Genomic DNA, 21,185 nt, shown 5'->3' on the forward strand with positions numbered 1-21,185 from the left:
CAGCTCACCAGAGTCGGCAGTGACAAGGCAAATGAGGGGACACCGCAGAGACACCACACAGACCCAGCTCAACCAGGACCGGGAGACCCAGGACACCCAGAGTGGGGGAGGGAGGCTTAGAGAGCCCAGGGACAGGAACACAGAGGAGCCAGTGGGGGGAAGGAACCGACCCCCACACACACGTGACACCTGGAGGAGCCACCGCACTGGGCCATCACACCCAACCCTCTCACTCTTTCTCCCTCTCCCTCACTCCAGAAGCCACAGGCTCAGAGGGGTTTTCCTCCCTGATGGAAAAAGCAAAGAGCACATGCCCCAAGGCAGGAAAGTTTGCCCTGGAGGCTGCTGGGTGAGATCCCACTTGCCTACCAGGCCAGCTCTCTGCCTCCTGCTTCTGCTGGCATTTCCCAACTGTTTATAAAGCAATTCCAGGCCCGACCACACAAGACCTAACAGAGAATGCAGACACTGGAGAGCATGATTAAAAGATGACGCTTCCTAAAGCTGGACGATTGTATTAGAACAGGAAAAACACCTGTCATGTGCAACTGAAGTGCCCACTTCCTAAAACATGTATAAAGTAAATGCCAAATGGGGGGGGGCTTCTTTTAGAATTGGTGGCTTTTCTATTTTCTTTCACTTTAGTCTTCCATTAATTGAGGCCAATTAACTGTCAACCATATTCACAAAAATACGTTTATATTTTCAGTTCCACATCTCTGAGTTCGTCATTACCCGATCTATCTTATAATAAATAACCCTTGGATTATAGATAATGATAAAGAATATCTAAACAATTCCAAATTAATGTCTGAAACACACACACAAAGATTAGCATAAAAGAAATACATGAACCAAAATCTAATATCTTCTAGACTAACCTGAAGACTAATATGCTTCTATCACATTCCACATGCGACTTCATCCCATGATATTTCTGAGGGGAAAAGGTCTTCATTAAAAGCCAGCAGAACTATTAAGTTGGGCCAAGGAAGAATTTTACACTTGAGGTAGAATGCAATTATTGAGGCCAGCGAGACTCCGCCCGAGCCTACTGCGAAGGCCTTTGCCGGCGTGATGGAAGTCCTGCCTGCCTGGGGTCAGTCTTCTGTATTAGGAATGCTTTCATAAGCGTGCATATATTTTTCAGACACATCCTCCAGAAAATAGTTCTAGATGTTTTCTATTGTCCCAAGCTTCCTCAGAAAATGGTATCTGCCTACTGCCCTTATCTTTAGATTTTAGAAAACAGTGTTTTGTTTCTCTGGTTTTTAAATACAACCAGGAGGGGGGGATTTGCTTTCACTTTGCCTGCAATATGGCTCAGAATAAATGCAATCTCTAGCTATCACCCTTTTCCATGAAAATGAACAGGAAGTATTGAAAATGAAAAAGGGAAGAAGTGGAAAACAGTACGTCTGAACATTGCAAATAGGCACGGCAGCAAGTACAGTGAATGATAAGGTCGCTGGTATTTTCCACACCCCAAAAGGATGACGCTGTGTGTGTGTGAGTGTGCGTGCTCACGCGTGTGTGGGTGCTTCTGTCTCCCCCTTCCAATTACACTACACACAGAGAACATGAGTACAAGGACAACAATGGCTTCACCTTCTGTCAGGAAACTGCTTTACAGGAAAGCCTTAAAGCGCAGGCGCCAGATCTCACGAGCAGGACGAGGGCGAAGATGTTCTCCAAAATGAAATTTCTGGGAATAATTCTTTTCAAAGCAAAATAACTAGGGGCAAGGCAATGCCTGCCCCTGAATCGAACATCTGTTTCAAGTCACAAAGGCCATTACATTTTGTGGGTTCTGCAATTTGCTATTTAACCAACTTTCCACGAAGGCCTGGTGAAGTGGCACAGCCAAGCAAGGGGAGCGAAGGGGCCGGGCTCCACGCAGGGCGGCCCCCGGAGGTCCCCGTGGCCAGCTTCTGGCCAGGGCACCATCGTGTTTCGTCTGTCCGGAAACCGGCATTGGTGACCGCAGACAGGAGACGGCAGGTGGGTGCGACCCTTCCTCCAGACTCCGCCCCTGGCAGACGTGTCCACCAAATGCTCTCACTGAGCAGGAAATTACACCTGGGTGCCTCCACTCACTACAGCAAGAAAATCATTCTGAAGCCATATATACCACCAAAATACTGCAGGCTCCAACTCGGAATAAATCCTCCTCTCCCTCTCACTCGACAACATTTTCAAGCAGGGCTTTAGTACTCCATTATTGTGAATGTTCTTTGGCCCACAGCAAAAAATATTGACAAAATTCCGCTTTTAAGACAGTTACTGTCTCTGTATACTTGATGGCAGCCTTCAGAAGCTCGCCTGCTAGCATTAAATTCTTGAGTTTGGGTGAAAGGAGAGAAAATTTGCCACATCTCAGGCTCTTTTGCTGTAGCGGCGGCAAATCAAATTATTCTTTCAATTAAACTAGCTTTGTGCCTAAAAGAAAAAAAAAAAAAGGGCCACAGGCGCTCTCTCCCCCCACACAGAGAACCAAAGCCCCTTCTAAACCCATGACTCGGGCGTGATCTAAATGGCTTAGTATTCTTGGATAATGCAGCTCATAAAATTAAATCTACTACCACTGTGTGCTCTGAGCTTGCAGGAGATCGGGGGAGGGAGAGCCCTGAGTGGGTGCCTTCTGGTCTACGGGATGCGCGATGTGCCCCTCCACACACTGTTGCCCACCAGGTCTCTGGGCCAACACCATAGAAAACAGCAGCACCCTTCGGGGCTAGAACAGACTGCCAGGGCTCCCACAGCCACCTCCACTTCCTTCAAGGGAAGGACCCTCCCCTGTGAGGCTAGCAGGACTCACACCTTAGCCAAGGGCTACCTGGTGCTCCTGACACCATAGCACACAGAAAGACAACCCTGACCAGAACCACAGCCCTGAACAGCGTGGCATCTCAGCCGTTCGCTGGACTCCAGTGGGGACCGCCCACCGAACAAACACTCTGTGTTGACACTGCTTTCAAAATGCCTGGTTTCTGGGGACCAGCAGTTAGTGTAATGGCTATGTCCCTGGACTCCCATGTAGTCAACCACGGTTCGAGTCCTGGACCTGGTGGCTTGAACTCACGGCGGGCACGTGTGCGTGCGTGCCCAAGATTCTGAGAGGAGAAGGGATTGCAGCATGGCCGTCCCCCGGGGAGGTGATTTCTCACTTTCTGTTTTTCTGTCTCTCTCTTTCTGGTGAGCGCATGCGTCCTATAGCAAAAACCTCTCCAAAAAAAACACACCTGGTTTTGGGAAGCAACCTCTGAACACCCACCCTGGCTGAACACCTGCCGAAAAGATGGATGCCGATAGCTGGCGACAGGCCTGGCTGGGGAGGGAGGCATGCTCCCGGAGACAGGGCAGGGACCTTCCGACCACACTGTGCTTGTTCCAGGGAGGCGTCAGCAGGGTCGGAGGCAAGTGCCCGCTGAGATCGAGCACAGAGCACCAGCAGAGCGACACGGGGAAAAAGAAGCACAACCCTTTCCTGTTGTACGTAAGATGGGCAGCCATTGGAGAATGTGATATCTTTTGTTTCGTGCTGTGAGTATGAATACTTGGCAGCAGAAATTAAACAACGGTTACTACAGAATGAAGCTGCAGATGGGGAAACGCAAGAACACTGCCGTGTGCACAGCCTGCTTGGATAACACGAGAATTTCCCAGACCTAAAACACACAAATCTGAAGTTTGAGAAAACAAAGTTTATAGGGGCCAAGGGGGAAATTTGCTGAAATAAATCAGAATAAAAGGAGCGTCTGACAGTTTTAACAATTCTGTATTCTTGTTCTTATTACAAGGAGATTGCAGGTATGGAACAGGAGCCCCGGAAGTCCTGCCTTTTGCTCTTAATAAAGCTTCATGTGTTCAAAACTGGAAAGAGTCATGCTGTATCATAAAGATATTTTAATTATCAGATAATAGTTAAAAATCAACACTCACACGCCCTTAAATACCCAGGGGTCCCTGCAAAAGCCTTCACTTTAAAAGGAGAAATGAACATCTGAAAAGCGTGCTTCGCCGGTGGCCTCCAGGGCTGCGGGTGCGCCGGCCATTTCCCTGCGTCCCACTTCTAAAATCCCCAGCGTGGGAGGCACCTTCTTTCTGTGCCTCTCTTTGTTACCCTAAAGGCAAAATGTAAATCCAGTTTCTCTTCACAGACTGTAGGCTGGTTTTAATATGTGCAATAGTCCTTTCGATAACACCACTTAGAACGTGCATTAAAAGTCTGTCACGGGCATTTAGCGGAAGGAAGATCTAATAGGGTTCCACGGCAACACCTCCAGTAACTTTCTTTTTTTTTTCCACCTTTTTTTTTTTTTTTGGAGAGATTTTTGCTATAGGGCGCACGTGCTTGCCAGACAGACAGAGACAGAGAGACAGAAAGCGAGAAATCCCCCCCCAGGGGGGATGGCCACGCCGCAATCCCTTCTCCTCCATTCTCCTCTCGGGATCTTGGGCACGCACGCACACACGCCCGGTGTGAGTTTTAAGCCACCAGGTCCGGGACAACCGCAGTCGACTATGTGGGAGTCCAGCGACATAGCCATTACACTAACTGCTGGTCCCTCACCTCCAGTAACTTTCGAAAGAGTTCTCTCCTGCAGTGTTTGGACGGTGGGGGGAGTGGGAGAGAACGACACAAGAGCACACCCAAGCCAGCTTACACACCTTCAGAGAGAACTGGGCCCCACAGCCTGCCTTTCCTGTCACCTGGCCGACTTCACAGAATTCCATGTGTACCTGGCGTTCACTGTCCGAGTCAGACAGGAAGACTGCAGGGAAACCCACGCCCAGGGAGTAGCTGTCCTGAGCCCCCCAAGGGCACTCTGCACCCAGAAGACCAAGGACTGAAACAGACCTGAGACAGGCAAGGTGAAAAGTGCCAAAGGCGAGCCCTCCGACTCCGGCCAGAGCTCGGAGCAGCCCACCCTGCCATGGCCACTGAGGCCCAGTGCCCAGCGTGTGATGTTGAGTGGCTAAAACACGCTTTTCTGCGTAGGGTTTTTTGGTTTGTTGGTTTTTTAGGTTTCCTGCCATAAGGCATGTGTGCTCACTAGAGAGTGAGAGTGATAAAGACAGGGGAAAAGTGAAAAATCACCCCCAGGGGAGGGCCGTGCCTCAGTCCCTTCTCCCCCATTCTCCTCCTGGGATTTTGGGCACACCTGCACATGCCCAGCCTGATTCTCAAGCCACTGCATCCAGGACTCAAACCGTGGTCAGCCATGTAGGAATCCAATGCCTTAACCATCACGCCACCTGCTGGCCCCAACATAGGGATGTCCTGCACCACTGTCTGAGGGCCCCTGAGGGCAAAGGTCACCCACTGTAGTTACTGGAGTGCAGAGAAAGCCGGTACACTGGCCCGAGGCCCGCTCCCCACGGCTTGGAGCCGTGCTGTCTCCAACCTCCTCTGCTCCTCCCTGGCCGGATCTACTTCGCCCAGCAATGTGCCCCTGCAGCATGGCCCACACTTGCTGTCACATCTCTTACCGACTGTGCTCCTCACGTGTTTCACAACTGTGGCCGTTTCCTCTTCTGTACTCTGGGACCGGCTGCATGGGTTTGGAGCGGCCTGGCCACTGCCCTCTCCCCGTGCACCCTGCTCCCTCAGGAAAGCCCTGGTGTGTAACGACTGAGAGCCTGCTTTGAGACCTCCTCGAGATTTCAAGAAAAGGCAAAGCTACCCAGCTTCATCTCAGAGGAGGGCTTTGGACCCAAGCCGTGCATGAAAACTTTCTGGACGCTCAGGCTAATTTAGAGTTGCTAAGTCAAAAGATTTATGCTAGAGGTGAAAATAACGGAGTTTGTCATTCTTCTACATCTGAACATTCCTCAGCTACTCCTACCGAATCCGCTAACAAACGCCGCTGCAAACGTGGCTGGACAGCAGCCTTTTCCAGCCTCCGCCAATGATGACAAATCCGGATTTTATTTCCCTTCAGACAACATACTGAAGGCCAGTCCCACAGGCCAGCAGTTAAGGGAGCTGGATCCAGACGGAAGAACACATCAGGCACACACGTGTCTACCGCCATCCTGACAGGACGGGAAGTGGACGGGTAGGGCTTGCAGCGTGACCACGTCCATTACCGGTGCTTTCTCTCATGACAGCGTCACTGAAATCCTGACCTGCTGCTGCTCTGGGCTACAACACTGGGGCACGAGGTGTCCTGTCACCACCACCTTCTCGAAGCACCCAAGTGGGTGTCCTGGATGTGACAGAAATGCTGACTGGGGGAACAGACTGGAGCCTGTGTCCCGATCCCCTAACCAGAGGTCACAGGGAACGAGGAAAGCAGGCTTCCCAGCCAACCTGCAAGACCCATGCTGTTCTCAGAACCCCAGGGAAAGGGACCCCCAAGCCACAGCTGCACCCGAGACTGTGCTCCAAGTACCCTGCACCCAGGACCTCTGGTGCCACCTCCAGGCATCGCAGCCCTGTGCTCCAGGCCTGACCTGCCATGGGACCCTCAGTGCGTGGACCCCAGGGCAGCTGCCACCACACGCAGGTTAGAGAGGCCCTCCCTCACTGGTGTGGTCTCTGGGGGCCAGAGGGAGAAGGCCTGGGAAGGGAAAGGGATGCTGAGACCCAGGGCTGCGTCAGACCAAGAGTAAGTTTCCAAGGCCATACACGTGCCACAGCAGCCCTTCACCCCACCTCTCCCAAAGCTGCCCAGCCCGTGGCCAGCTGTCTACACTGCTGGCCTTGACAGCACTGCTATGTGCTCAGTAACTGCTGGGCTCCACGCAAAACGATCTCTCGGCTCCACAAGGAGGAGTCCATGCCTGATGCGGCAGACGTCAGCTACAGTATCATGTGAAGATGATGCGGCATCACACAAGTCAGCTTTGCTGAAATACTTTGCTATTCAGTTGCCACATTTCAGGGAAATGTATCCAGGGTGATGAAGGATACGCCCACTTACTGTCCTCGGTTTGCTTCCAGACGTAGCACTGAGCCACAATATTGCCTGTTTCTTGAGGACTAGAAGTTTGGGGACCCTCCTTTGGTATCGCTTGGACAACAGACAGCTACAGGCTCCTTGTAGCTGCCAGGAAACACCTGCTGAGGCAGCAAGTGCTTACAAAGTCAGTGTCTACACAAGTCACTGCCAAACTCCAACACCAAGTGGTCAGGTTGGGTCTTTATTACCTGGTTATTGTCAACCAACCATTGGCTGCCAATGACTACTGGTCATCACACTGAGTGTGTTCAAAGAATCCTGAACACAACTGAGTCAGAGCTGGCTCCACCCCGACCCCCAGTCTTTAATGAAAACTGTTGCCCACATGTTGACAGGGTATCTTTTGATTCTCTGGTGTCTGTATGAGGCGGAATAGTGTCTTAAAAATCCACATCTATCCAGAACCTCAGAGTGTGGATTTATTTGGAAATAGGGTCTTTGCAGATACAATTAGTTAAATTGGGATGAGGTCACCCTAGATTGGAAGGGGGTCCTAACCAATAATGGGCGACCTTGTAAGAGAGGGGGGTGCAGCGGAGACAACCACGTGGAGGCAGAGGCAGGCCTGGGTGAGGTGCCACACAGCCAAGGAACACCCAGAAGTCCAGGAGCCCCACGCTGAAGGGGGCGAGGAAGGAACTCCCCAAAGCCCTCAGGGGAAGGGAGCACAGCCCTGCGACGCCTGGGGCTCAGGCGTCCAGCCATCAAAATTGGAAGGGCACATATTTCTGCTATTTTACCTGGTAACTACTAAGTTCCCTTCTGGTTTTAATTTTCACCTATTTACTATGAGCTTTATTGGAGAAGGAAGAAAAAGAAAAGCAAGCTAAGAGAACCACAAACCAAACAGAATACATGAGAGTAGCCCTCCTCCATGGGCGCCGTCTGCGACCCCACCCCACTGGCGAGCACAGGCTTCTGTGGCCCTGACTGGGGAGGCAGGGCATGTCTCCCATGCAGCAATGCGGCAGGCAGCTACCAGCCGGGAGGAGAGCCAGGCCATGGCCAGCAAGCTACTGTGTGTCTGAACACAACAGGGCGCACAACGGGGGCCAGGCGGGGACAGAGACAAGACAGCTCTGGTCCCAGGAACACCGTGGACGGCAGGAACAAGCCCCGGCCGCTGCAGAACCTGGATCCTGCAGGCTGGGACACTATGGAACCTCAGGCGTGTTCTAGAGAGAGGAGCCATGCCCAAGGGGAAGGCGTTTTCTGCACCACCGTGCTGCGGGCACCTGAAACTGCACGTGCAGGCGAGTTATCTGTCGAGGCTATGGAAAACGGCCACTGGAGCAGCCATGGGCAGTCACCTAGCAGGCACGTCGGGGTCCTCCCGGGGACATCTGGCCCAGGAAGTGCCCCTCGATCACAGCACGGTGAATAATCTGTTCCTACCCCAAAACACTCACAGGCAGAAACACCCTTAAATGAGGCGCTATTCTGAATCCATTACACTAAACCGCAGGTTTGGCCATTAAACATCACGGAGTGATGCTTTGGATCAAAACCGAGTAGGTTTGTGTTTGTGGTGGTTACAACCTTGTGTGACGACACCTGCATTGGAGCTCCTCATGGTGCAGGAGGGAGACTGCACTAACAGCCAGGGCGTGTCCACACACAGGCTGGTCCAGCTCATCAGGATGACCGGGGGGATGGCACGGAGCGTCAGATGAGCCCAGGGATGGCCCTGAGCTGCAAGTTCTGCTGAGACCTGTCCTCATTTCAACAGGAACTAGTGCTCCCACAGCCCACAGGCTCTGGGTGGGTGATGGGAACAGGGGCCGAGATGGCACCGTGGGGCCAGCCGGAGTAGAGGACAGCCCGTGGCTGCTAAGAGTGGCACACTGGTCCACACCAGCACCCGAGCCAGCCCTCAGACAGCCTCAGGCCTTCAGCAGCCTGTAAACGCACTGCAAACTCGAAGGCTGGGGTGCTTTCAGGAACACTCCTTGTCTGGCGAGCTCAGCCTGTGCCCCCAGTTTCTAATCTATCTGATCACCCCCCTTGTTTTTAATTTTCCAGAGGGCTCACAAGAGAGAGGGTCCTTGAAGTTGTCTTCTTCATGTTATCTAAAAATCTCCCAAGAATTCCAAACTTCTGCCCCCATATTTTGGGGAGGACGCTTTTTCTCTTTATAGGCTATCTCACTATCCCTGAAATTCGCAGGGTGAAAGCAACATGCCTGAAACCATGCAGAAGAGAGAAAAAGAGAGGCTGGTCTTTCAAAACAAAATTCCATACTCAGGACAACAGTAAACGACTTCAGATCTGCTTGCTAGAACGACAACTTACCTTCTTCAATGTTGAACTCTCTGAGGGTGTTTATATTCCTTAAGGTCAAAAGTCTATCATTTATCAGGGAAGGATAAATTCTAACATTGGTCTCGGGGGAGGGGGGCATTAAACACTTTAATCCTATTTTTCCCATATTTATAATGCATTATTTGAAAAGCAGAGAAAAAGATGACTACAACCCTACCCCAGACAGAGGACTGCCAGGAAATGCAGGGTTTTCTCCCAATGGGAAGGTCTGTGGTCCCCTCCCAGCTGTCCCAGACCATGTTCCCGGGACGGAAGCAAGGCTTCCTCCTAAAACGAGTGGATGCGTGTCCTACGGTAGGAAGAATACACTTGAAATTCATCAAGTTTCTTTAAAAAAATTTGAAAAAGAACTGAGAGGGGCCAGCAGATGGTGTAACGTTTACATTGCTGGACTCCCATGTAGTCAGCTACGGTTCAAGTATTGGACCCAGTGGCTTAAAACTCACGCTGCATGTATACTTGCATGTGTGCCCAAGATTCCAAGAGGAGAATGGAGGGACTGCAGTATGACCATCCCCCAGGGGGTGATTGCTCGTTTTCTATCTCTCCAGTCAGCACACGCACCATAATGAGCAAGAATTTCTCCAAAACAATAAAAAGAACCAAGACTTTAAAAATCTCAAAGAGATATGTTCAAGAGAATTTAAAAAAAAGAAAAAGTGGGGCCAGCAGGTGGCATGGTGGTTAAGGTGCTGGACTCCCAGATGGCCGGCCATAGATCAAATCCCAGACCCAGCCGCCTGAAACTCACGCTGGGCGCGTGTGTACATATGCCCAAAATCTCAAGAGGAGAAGGGGTTGTGGCATAGCTTTCCTCCCAGGGCGTGATTTCTCACTTTCTGTCTTCTGTCTCTCTGGTGAGTGCACACGCCTTCTAGCAAAAGAATCTAAAAAAAAAAAAAAAAAATACAACCAATAGTTTAAAATGAAACTTTAGGGCCAGTTTTTTAGCATAGTGATTAATGGCATCTGGCCCCCGATGGCATACTGAGGTTCAAATCCCAGCCCTGGGGGCTTAAAAAACACATCATATGCATGTGCAAGTGTCCCCTAAATCCCGACAGAACAGAGAAACAGAGGAAGAGAGACTACAGCTTGACCACACCCAATGGGGGTCCTGTCTTCCTCCCTTCTCCTGTCTCTCTCGGGCCAACACACATGCCTTTTGGCAAACTTTGAAAAAAAGAAAAAAGAAATGTTCGTTTTGCAAATTGAGTCAAGCACATGGTCAAGATATGCACACCCTCCACAATAGAGACCATCCTAAGACTCCGTTTCTCAATAAATGCCCTCCGTCCAAAAAATTCTTTCGGATGCTCAAAAGGAGCTTATCTTTGGAGTTCCTTTGATAATTTAAGAAAGAATGAAAACATAAACACAGAAATATCAACTCCTGGTACCATTAGGACCATTACCTCAACAGAGCGAGTTCTAAACAGAGACAGGGTCACAGACCCAACAAGGCCACAGCCCAGGCTTACAAGACCCAGAAGCCCTCTGTCTGCATGGTCTCCTATAACTTGCAAAGGACGGACACCTCCAGCTGGGACACAATGATGCCAGTCTCCCCACCCCAATCCCCCGCACCCTTAAGCACCCCCACTGGGCAGCACTGGCCCTGTCTGCAGAGGGCACCGTTGGGGGGCGGTGGGGGGCAGCCTCAGCCATCCAGGTAGAAGAGCCCTTTCCACTGCCCATGCTAAGGCATGACGGCAGTCTTCCTCCGCAGCCAAACCCAGGCATGCCAGGTGCCAGGCACCAGTCCGGCACGTTATCTGGCTGGATTCCGTCATGTTTCACAGTTTTTTAAGATCTGTTGCTTGGTGATTGCCTTTTTCATACTAAATATAACCTAATTTTGTACTTGTTTCTTGAACAGCCCCTTACCCAAGGAAAGGAATCCTGGTTCCTGCAGCCACCTGGTGGAGTGGCGGGTAAGGGGACTAGGACCCATACGGTCAACTGTGCAGCTCGAGTCCCAGATCCAGTAGCTTGAAAAACACTCCAGGTGTGTGTGCAAGTGTGCCCAAAATACTGGGAGGAAAAGGAATTGCAGCATGGCCATCCCCCCAGAGTTGCCTTCTCATTTCATCCCCCTCTCCCCTTCCTGAAAACAAAACCACCGACCTTTCCCCCTGGTCCCCATCAGGTATTGAACACTGTGGAGGGGCAGACAATCTCTCTGTCGTCTCCACTGGTGAAGCCTGCGGCATCCTCACCCCACCGTCGGTGGAGCTGCGGGTAAATGCAAGGCCGGGCCCTGCCCTCCCTGAGCTCCCTTCAACTCATCACTGTACAAGAACAGAACACCGACCATCCACGCGGGCTCGGCTAGCGCGCTGCGGCTGAATGTACTGGTTGCCGTTTCTCAGGACTCCTAGTGCTGCCAGTAAGCCCTCAGGCAGCCGGGGAGCTGCCCACCCAGGGCCCCCCTTGCTGGGAGACTCCACTGCGTGCGGCAGTCTACACTGCAGTCCCACAGTACCTGGGAATGCCTGGTTGGGGCTCTGAGCACTGCGCACTCAGCACGGGGCAGGGCTCTGGCAGCAGGACTGCAGGATGCCACAGAGCTCCCCGGGAGCAGCAGAACGGGCTAGAGAGGATGCAGGCCTGTGCAAGAAGGCTGCAGGGCTCAGCCTGTGGCCTGGAGGTTCAGGTGGCTGGGTCCCACATAGTGAACTGCGGGGTTCAAGCCTTAAGAAACACGCCAGGCATGTGCATGTGCACGTGTGTGTACAAACTCAAAATCCCAAAAGCAGGGAGAGCTGGAGGAGGAGGGACTGTGCGGGACACAGTCTACTGAGGCGGCACTGTCTCGCTCTCCCCTCCCAGTCCCTCTCCTACCACTGCATGCGCCCTCTGGCAATTTTTTTTTTTTAAAGAAAAAAGTTCTGATATACTAGTAACTGGGGCACATGCTGAGTGCTTTAGAAATGAGGAGTGTTTCTGAAAACATCCCAAGCCTTTTGTACTTGTAGTGGAGAACACCGTGCCTCTGTTACAGACCAACACACGTGGTCACTGAGGAGAAACCAAAGACAGTACCGTGTGTGCACATGCACATGTGTGAGGGGTGTGACGTGGCCTCCCTAACTTACACGTGGAGCATGAGAGCAAGGAGGGTTCACAATGAGGTGCGGGGACCTCCCCGGCCTGCACATTTCAAGCCAGAACAGACTGCAGGGAGCTTGTGCTAGGGCCTCTTTGTCCACATGTCTGCAGAGACCGAGGCGCCAGCAGCCACCCCGCGGCTGGTCGGCAGAAGGGCCAGGGCGATCCAAGCCCCCTGACTCCCTCTCCACTGACTCACTGCACCATGATACCCCAAGAGACACTCCAGGAGACAGGAAGTACTTACGGATGGCTTCTGAGGTCAAGGCATCAGGCCTTCCTGGGTTTAACTTACAGGACCGTATACATCTTAACCGGGTAGCCTCATGGCATCCATCCGTGTGACCGATCAACAGGACCTGAAGTTCTGCAGTCTCACTCTAGACATGGAGGTAACAGTAGGATCGCTATGAAAACTGAATTCCATCCTACAGGCAGATGTGCCAGGAACCATCAGTCCAGCCTCTCTTAGTGAGCATCTGCCCCTTATGAGGGGCCATAGCCTCGCGTCCTGGGCACTGTCTGTACAAGTGCCCAGGGAGCTTAAGCCCTAGAGGAAATTTTCACTATAACTGTCTTGTTACGAGGTGTTGGCATCTACAAACACACACTGGAAACTGGGCACAGGAGACGTCACATTTACTATTTAATAACAGAATTATTAAATGCACCCCTTAAACAAGCTTCTTCTCAATAATCCACCCTGAGATGTGAATGGACTCTTGGACACAACACAAAACAGACGCGCCTCGACAGCAGGCCTTCTGTCTTCCCGTCCAGCAGCCTTCCCTTCCCCAGAAATGGGTACCGGAAGACATGACTTGAAGCAATGCGTTTTAAAGAACTGGAGACCCTGAGAACTGGGCCTGCCCGAAGAACCCTGCCTGTCCACTTCATGACTGCTGGGAGTTGTAGGGAAGACAAGTGGGACTCACGCACCTGGCCGGGTGGGGAAGGACTGGACTACGCCACACCAGACACCCATCAGGCCCCAGGGTGGGGACAGCGCTGCCAGGGCATGATGTGCACATGCTACAGTGGATCATACAAAACGTCCTCAGGTCAGATGGAAACACAGCATGCGACAGTGCACCCTGAACGCATGAAAACGGTGTTGAAATCAAAGCAGGGCGCGGTCTTCTGTCTGACAGCGGAAGGGTAAGGCAAAGAGCGGCAGGTGACCGGGCGGCCCAGAGAAATCTGGGAGGCCGCCCGCTGCCCTGGCACAGGCGAGAGGCAGGTCGCTGCTGGGTTACACGAGGAGAAGTGGAGACCGCAAGAGATAAATTGGAAAATGGATTTTTTGTTTCCCATATTCAATTCTGATAACATTTATTTCATTACTCAATGAAATCTTCACATCCATGGGATGTATAATAAAATGTTTTCTATAAAGTTAATATTGATAACCACTTTAGTCTTCAGAAGGTTCTCACCATGCAGTGAGCTCTACCATGTCAAGGACCTTCTTAGTTATTTTTCTTTTTCTATGAACTATCTGGAAACAGCAGGTATTCAAAACAAGTATTTATTGGAACAATAACGCACTGAGTGAAGCGACAGTTGGGGAAATGAGCGAGGGAAGTCTGCGAGGTAGGAGTCCGTGCCAGTCCCTGATGTCAAACCAGAGCCAGCACTCGGATGCTTCAAGCAGACGTGACCCTCTTACGGGCAGAACCAGCAAGCTTTGGTGCCGAGGTCAAAGCCGCTCCATGTTCTAAATCCAGTGACCTCACTGCACAACCTGGGGCTCCCCTGGAAGGTTCCAGAAAGGTTGTAATGCAAGTCAGGGACCTGCCACCACGTTTCAAAAAGGCAAAGGGAACACATGCTCAGTGTCAATGTTTGTTACTTATTTAATCCCTACCTTGTTCCGAGAAGGATTTAAGGCAGCGCCATTTATGCTTGGAGGCTGCTTGGACTCCAGCCTCAGGTTCACGTTGGAGAAAGGGCGTGCAGGAAACACCCACCAGACGGGGCAAGGAACTCTAACTAGCCATCCTGGGGTACTGGGGCCCAGGCCTTTATCACCAAACAGTGAGGAAACAAACAAATAATTACTCCTCAGTAAAGGCAGCGTTCCAATAGACGAAATCTTCCGATGTGCTGGGTCTACTGAGAGAATGGAATGGAGGGCACAGCAGAACACCACAATATCTAAAATTTATTGTAAAACCATCTAAAATATCACAGAAACAATTTCTCCCCCGAGTGTTTTATGAACCACAAATGTGAGGAGGAAAAAGATTTTTACTGATACCCTTGCACTAAGCTCCTAGAAATCTGGGTGTGTGTGTGTGTGTGTGTGTGTGTGTGTGTGTGTGTGTGTGAGTACGTGGCATTTAACAGAAAAGTTCATGGAAATATCAAGAACCACACGCATTTTCCTAATTCAAGTTGGTAACCAACCAACTAGCATTAGAGCACAGTAATGAAAGCTATCTCATATACAAAAGATGCAACATTTAATGGGAAAAAATTCTTTCAAATGCTCGTGCAATGGCCCTGGCAAAGCAGTTATTATTCCCAGCACATCGCATGGCCCATCCTCCGGAACTATGTTCATTATGACTTATTAGATTTTGGAGCAATCGTCCTCTGAAGAGCACAAAATGCTGTGGAATAACTTTTTAAACTGTGCAAAAACTTCACAAGGAACACTCGTCAAGCTAAAGGATCGCTGCAAATTGCTAGAGGAGGTGGTGGGGAGAGAGAAGCAAAAGACAGGAGGAGAGACCGCAGGAAGGGAAAGGAACGAGGGGAAAGAACCGAGCGGGAAGCAGAGCAGGTGCGGGAACCGCAGTCCCGCTTGTGAGGACAAGGCCCTGGAGCCACCGGGGCCTCCGGCTCTGGCCATAGTGTGTTCACCGGCCTGCAGCCACTGGCCTGCAGAAGACCCCTAACGTGCAGGATGCATTTGAGCTCTGAGTGTGCAGATCAGGCCCCTTCTAAAGTGAGCATCTTCCAAATGACATAAACAGAAAATAGAAGAGAACGAGGCCTCTGATGGGCCTTCCGATTCAAAGAGCTCTGAAGACAGCAGAAAGGCACACAGATGAGTGTACAAGTAACGCTATGCTCGCGTACAACCACCTAAGAAGGGCTTTCAAAAGCATTTTTAAGTTGACTCGTCAGTCTTCGTACCGCAGGAGTGTGCCCCGCATGGTGTGCGAGGCAGGTGTGCCGGTGTTCAACGTCAAAGCACCGCGATGTGGCCTGCAGCAATCCCAAGCATGGAGCGCTTTCCAGGAGAGAGACACGAGGCAGGCAACAGGACCCTCCACAGGGAAGTCGCCAGTCAAGAGGCCAGCTGGCCAACGGACAGGAGGGCCACAGGTTCTTTAAACTCCCAGAGGCTGGGAACTACTGCAGACCTCTAACCCCAGCCCGCCGGGCCGCCCTGTCCTGTGCCCGCTCAGCACGCGAGAGCATGGGGGACCATCGGGCATACCTGCTTTGGCGGCGTGCACTGCTGGGCAGCCAGTCCCAGCACGCCAAGAGCTTGGGCGTAAAAGCAGGTGTTCTCTCTGCAGAGCTGCGGTGTCTGGGAAGCGCTCTCTCTAGCTCACACCTCGGCTTACACTTCACCACGAAAACCAGCAGAAACAGACTGCAATGTCACTAGGGAGGTTTTCTATCTTTTTCTAAGAAAAGTGTACTATAATCCTAGTTTCGGATTCCCCCAAAGCAAGAAAAGACTGTACTTCATGAGACCCACGAGTATATTAGGAGTAACATATTTTTTGAGGACCAGCAGGTGGCGTGATGGCTTGGTCGCTGGACTCCCACGTCCCACGTAGTCAATCACGGTTTGAGTCCCAGAACTAGTGGCTTAAAACTCACACCGAACACATGTGCTTGATTGTGGCGTGGCGATTCCCCGCAGGGGATGATTTCTCGCTTTCTGTTCTTCTGCCTCTCTGTCCCTCCAGTGAGCTCATGTGCACTGCAGCAAAAATCTCTCTTAAAATAAAAAAGATATTTTTTTAATTTGCCAGAGGGTGTACATTCCAGAAAGGAATGGGGAGGGGGTTAAGAAAACACCCTCTATGAGGCTAGACATGCCCAAATCCCTTCTCCATTCTCCTTTCAGGATTTTGGACATGCATGCACACACGCCCAGGGGGGTTTTCGAGCATCTGGGTCCAGCACAGTCAGCCATGTGGGATCTAACTGCTTTAACCTGAACACCATCGAGCTGGCCTGGGAACAAAGTGTGTCTCCACAGCTCACCATTTTAAATAGGGAACCCAGTAGGCTCTGGGAGCTGCAGCTGCAATAGTAAGACTTCTGCATGTGGGTGTGGGTGGAAACACCCAAGAGAACTCCAACAGGGAGGAACACGGGAGGCCAGCCCAGCATCCAGGGCTGCAGCCACGCTCGCCCACTGCCAGGCCACTGTCAGGGCAGGCAACCAGCTTCAAAGGGACAAGGGGACTGAAAAACGGGCTTGTGCAGTACCAGGCTCTGCCCTACCACCCCCAAATCCAAATAGTGCCGAGCACTAAAAACGTCCCCTAATGTTGTCACAGCAAATCTCACCAGACCTGAACTTGCTGGCAAGTAAACCTGACAACGTGAGGCGCCTCAGTCTTGGTGCACCCTGGGTGGTGGGAAAATGCATCCATTTCTCTGCAGAAAACTCAACTCCTATTTCATCAAGCTGAAGGAGTTGCAAAATAGACAGTATAAACATTGAATTCCCTTTTAAAAATCTGAAAAACTCTGAATTTTGAAATCTATCTTCCCCAGAGATTTCAGAAAAGCGTCTATGGGACCTTCCTTCCAGGGTGGGTGGAGGGGTGGCATTTGCTCCTCCTGTTTCCTGCTGTCCTGGGCCAATCCCGGCGTCTGAGAAGTCTCCATCAGAAAGCTCTCTTCCAATGCGCAGAACCGTCTGCTAGAAGGAAAAGTCCCCCACACTCTGGCATACTCATTAAATGGACAAAGAGTATCTAACCAATCTTAGCCACGGCAAACCTAATCCCCAAATTAAACTTATTTCGGATATCCCAAAATGCATCAGAATGTTTCTCAGCTCCACGCTCAGAATGTAAGTGAGCCAAACCATCCTTCAGGTCATCGAGTTAAAGCCCCAGGGGTGGTGTGCAATGCACAGGTCCCGGAATCACCTGTGTGACCACATCATAAACACTCTGGGAAAACAAAGGAACGGTCCTGCTGGAAAGGCTCACCGAGGATGGAAATTGGCCCGAACTGGTGACAGCGTGGGTCGCATGCACTCATCTCCTTACTAGGGTAAACCGCGATGCCCCGCAGCTACCTACAGCTGTGGGAGCATACACTGACATGGAACCGGTTTCTAGAAAGGTCCTCTCGATGTCAACAATGCTGAAGGGACCTAGAATGTTCTGAGGCAGTGGGCTGAGGGGCGAAGACCTGGGGAGCCTTCTAACATTGGAGGACTATCCATGAGACAGACTTGGAAAAGACCGTGCAGGGATAGGCAGAGGTGACCTGCCTGAGGGCCACACCATACTGAGCAGGCCACTGCAGTGGAGAGGCCTGCGGTCTCAGCAGAGGGTCAGCGGGCACCAGTCACGCACCCACTTTGAGCCAGATGCAGGCCAGGCACCCACAGGTGTCTCCCCTGGCCCGGGGTCTGTCACGGCTGGGATGTAGTTCCTACCCCCGTGACTGGACAGAAACTGCATCTCAGCCAGCCCAGAGATGCCATCGGTGGCCACCAACCTGGGCCACATGTTGAGAAATTCTAAGATTTGATTTTCTCCCACCAGAGAAATGAGGAATCTTTTAACTGGCGCATTTAAATACTCTAAACCATGTGGCTCACCTCCCGTCGGCTGCAGGCAGTTCCTCGAGTCATCTATCCTGGGTGGCACAAACACACAGCGTGCGTGAAACACGGCAGAGGCAGGATATTGTCCAGTTCCAGTCCAGGAATTTTCCATGCACTCCTTTGTTCTCAGTTTCCTTGCAGTAGCCAGGACGGGCCAGTAATGCACCAACAAATCCCAGGGAATCGGGGAATCGGGGAAGAAAGGCGTCGCCGCTTTAATTTTGCACGCATGATGTTTGCCACCACTAAGGTCATACCTGCGTGTGGTGACTGACAACTTTTCAGCTTGATTCAAAGCAAACAGCTGCTGGTTTGATTGCCTAGCAACTAAAAATTGATGGATGACCCTTAAGATGAATAACTACCATAAATCACCTCATTCAAACTCTCCAAGAAAAAAATTAAAAAACAATGGTTTTCATGACATTTGCTGCACTCCATAACGCGCCGTGATAAATTTGGGCCGTTTATGGATGCAGTTGTGGCTTCTGAAGTTGGACCACTCTGGTTCTTGTTTTCCATTTTCTGCATTTCTGGGCGCTGGGGCCCCTCAGTGAGGTGCACGTGACCGTGTGGCTCCGTGGGGGCTCGGGCTCCCGAGTGCCAGTCAATCGCTCCAAGGCGGAGGGGGGCCGCTGCAGCCCTCATCACCCAGCGGCTTTTAATCAGGAAGTGGCGGTCCCACATCACGGAGGTGGCAGGGGACCCCATGCATTAATAACAGTTACAATATATTTAGTGTAATGATTTGACCTCGGCCAGCATTATAGATGCCATGATTCATACGAATTTGACAAACTACTTCCTGTTTGTAGACATTCCGTATGTTCCTCAAAGGGCAAGAATGTGCTTTTAACTCGCAAGTAAACACAGACCTGCAGGCCGCGGCGACCGAGGCAACTGTCTCTGAAACACCCCGCCGGCACCACCAGCAGCACGTCCAGGAGCACCGCGGAGCCATGGCACAGAGCCCCTATTTTTCCAGATGTTTTTACTGCTCTTTACCTAACATTCAAAAGCAGGTGCGAGCAACTCTTTTCCACACCTTTCTCTGCCCCTCCCCTTTGGTGACGCTAGTCTGGTTTGGTGCTGTTTTAAGGTTGGGTTGACCATCCAAGGAAGGCTGTTTCTGAGAATAGCAGTCCAGTGCGGCCCTGGCTTAGCTGTCTGAAATGGAAAGCAGGCTCCTGGGCTCGGTTTACCCTGGTGTCAGCAGCACCCAAGGGCACTAGCACAAAAGCCTGTCATGCTCACTGTGCTTGCAAGGCCAGGGCTCCCCACTGGGTGCTCAGGCTTAGCCAAGCCCCTTGCTGGGCTCTGACAGCAATGGGAGGGGGAAACAGCCCTGCCCTCCTCCACTTAGCGGCTGTGCAGGAACCCAGACGAGTTGGTGAGTAGGTTCATGGACACTCACGTTCTGAGGTGTCCCACGGGGCTGCGACAGGGTCAGCTTTGACAGCAGAAACCCAGCAGACTGTACACCCTCTAAAGCTGGGACTGTCTGAGGCTGGGAAGAATTACTTTTCGTGCAGCAGACTGCAAACCCCAAGGAACTTTCTAATGTTAAAACAGTAAAGGGGACTGTGTTACCCAGTCGTACAGGGAGTGTCCATGACGAAGAGGCATGTGGCCCTCAGCTCAGCGCGATCCCTGCGGCCGACATAGCCCTTGCCCACCGAGGTCAGCGCCTGCCATCGGCAGCCCTGTTCGGTGGTGCTGGGTAGTGCAGGTGCTGTCCCCAGGCCAGGCTGCTGCACAAGCACCTGCCCTGCCCGGTCAGGCCGCAGCAGGCCCTTCACCTACTTGAGAAGCTCCTCCGCCTAGCACATGCACCCATGCCCCCGATACGGAGATACAGTGAAATAGGAACAGCTAACTAAGTGAGGGGCTCGAGGGCCACGACCCAAGCAGCTCACACCGCCCTGGGTACCAGGCACGTGAGTAGGCAGTGGACACGCAGTGAGCAGCCTGGCTTTGGAGTGCACGCATTCACACTGCACTTCCGGCCCCCTGCAGGAAGGAAGGACAAACTCACCAGGCCACCCAGCCCTGCCATCATCAGGAGCAGAGGACAGAGCCCGCAAGGGTGGACTTTAGAGGCACTGGTCCTGTGTCTAAGACTCCCTTGGAGTTTGCAGCTGAGCGGACGTCAATAACCATGCCATACTGAGGCAGAAGGGAAAAGACAGGTGTTAATTAGGCCGACGAGACTGCTCATACCGCATATGCTACTACCTTTAGGCACTTGGAGGTAACTGTGCGCTCCCCCCAAAGCATCGTGCTCCTGACATGGGAGAGTTTAGGCTTCATTTGTCTTCCTAAATATAAATGGTCGCTATCTGCAGCACTTAGGAGAGGTTAGCAGGCTTCGAATAAACAGCGTCTTAACTGCTTCCCTGATGATGGTAAGCTCTGGGGTGCATGTCCATTGGAGTCCTAGGAGGGCAGAGGGCAGAGACCCGTTTGGAAGGCGGCCCCTGATGCACATCTGAATGGCCACCACCAGTCCACCATCACGCTGCCTCAGCATCTTGTCTGGGCGCTGACCGTCCTTGTCCTTCCAGTGGATCCCATGAACAGGACACCCAGCGTGCTGTCCCTTTAAGACTGCAATGCTTGTCCCTTTCCCTAGGAAAAGTAAATCACGCTATAGTGAGTTGAGCTTTGAAAAAAGCATCCATCCATTAAAGTTCATGGATCCACGTTTTCAGGCTGTCCCTCCCCTGGCTGTGTCTCAAGTTACAGCCTTGTACAACCCAAGTCTAAATAATATTCACCATGATAAATGACACCATAACTCCGATATCCACAATCAATCTTTGCTTTAAAGATACATCCATCTTCAATAATGTTGATGGGGATTCTGTAAAATGGGAAACGTGACTGTCTTCCAGACCTCCTAACGGTGGGGGAAGGAGGCTCTGAGTGATGGCTGTCAGCCCACATCTGGCTGCAAAAATAAA

General features: G+C 51.6%; 1 protein-coding gene across 1 annotated transcript in view; it reads right to left on the reverse strand.

Annotated features, from left to right (window-relative positions):
- Positions 1–20,862, reverse strand: part of TSHZ1 (teashirt zinc finger homeobox 1) — a 67,353-nt gene extending 46,491 nt beyond the window's left edge. The window contains 1 exon segment of the mRNA XM_027768127.1: positions 18,217–20,862. Coding sequence (XP_027623928.1) covers positions 18,217–18,334 — 118 coding nt within the window. The 5' untranslated portion in view covers positions 18,335–20,862.
- Between the last annotated feature and the right edge of the window lie 323 nt (positions 20,863–21,185).

This window comes from Tupaia chinensis, unplaced genomic scaffold (assembly GCF_000334495.1).
Source record: "Tupaia chinensis unplaced genomic scaffold, TupChi_1.0 Scaffold145592_1, whole genome shotgun sequence".
NCBI lineage: Eukaryota > Metazoa > Chordata > Mammalia > Scandentia > Tupaiidae > Tupaia > Tupaia belangeri.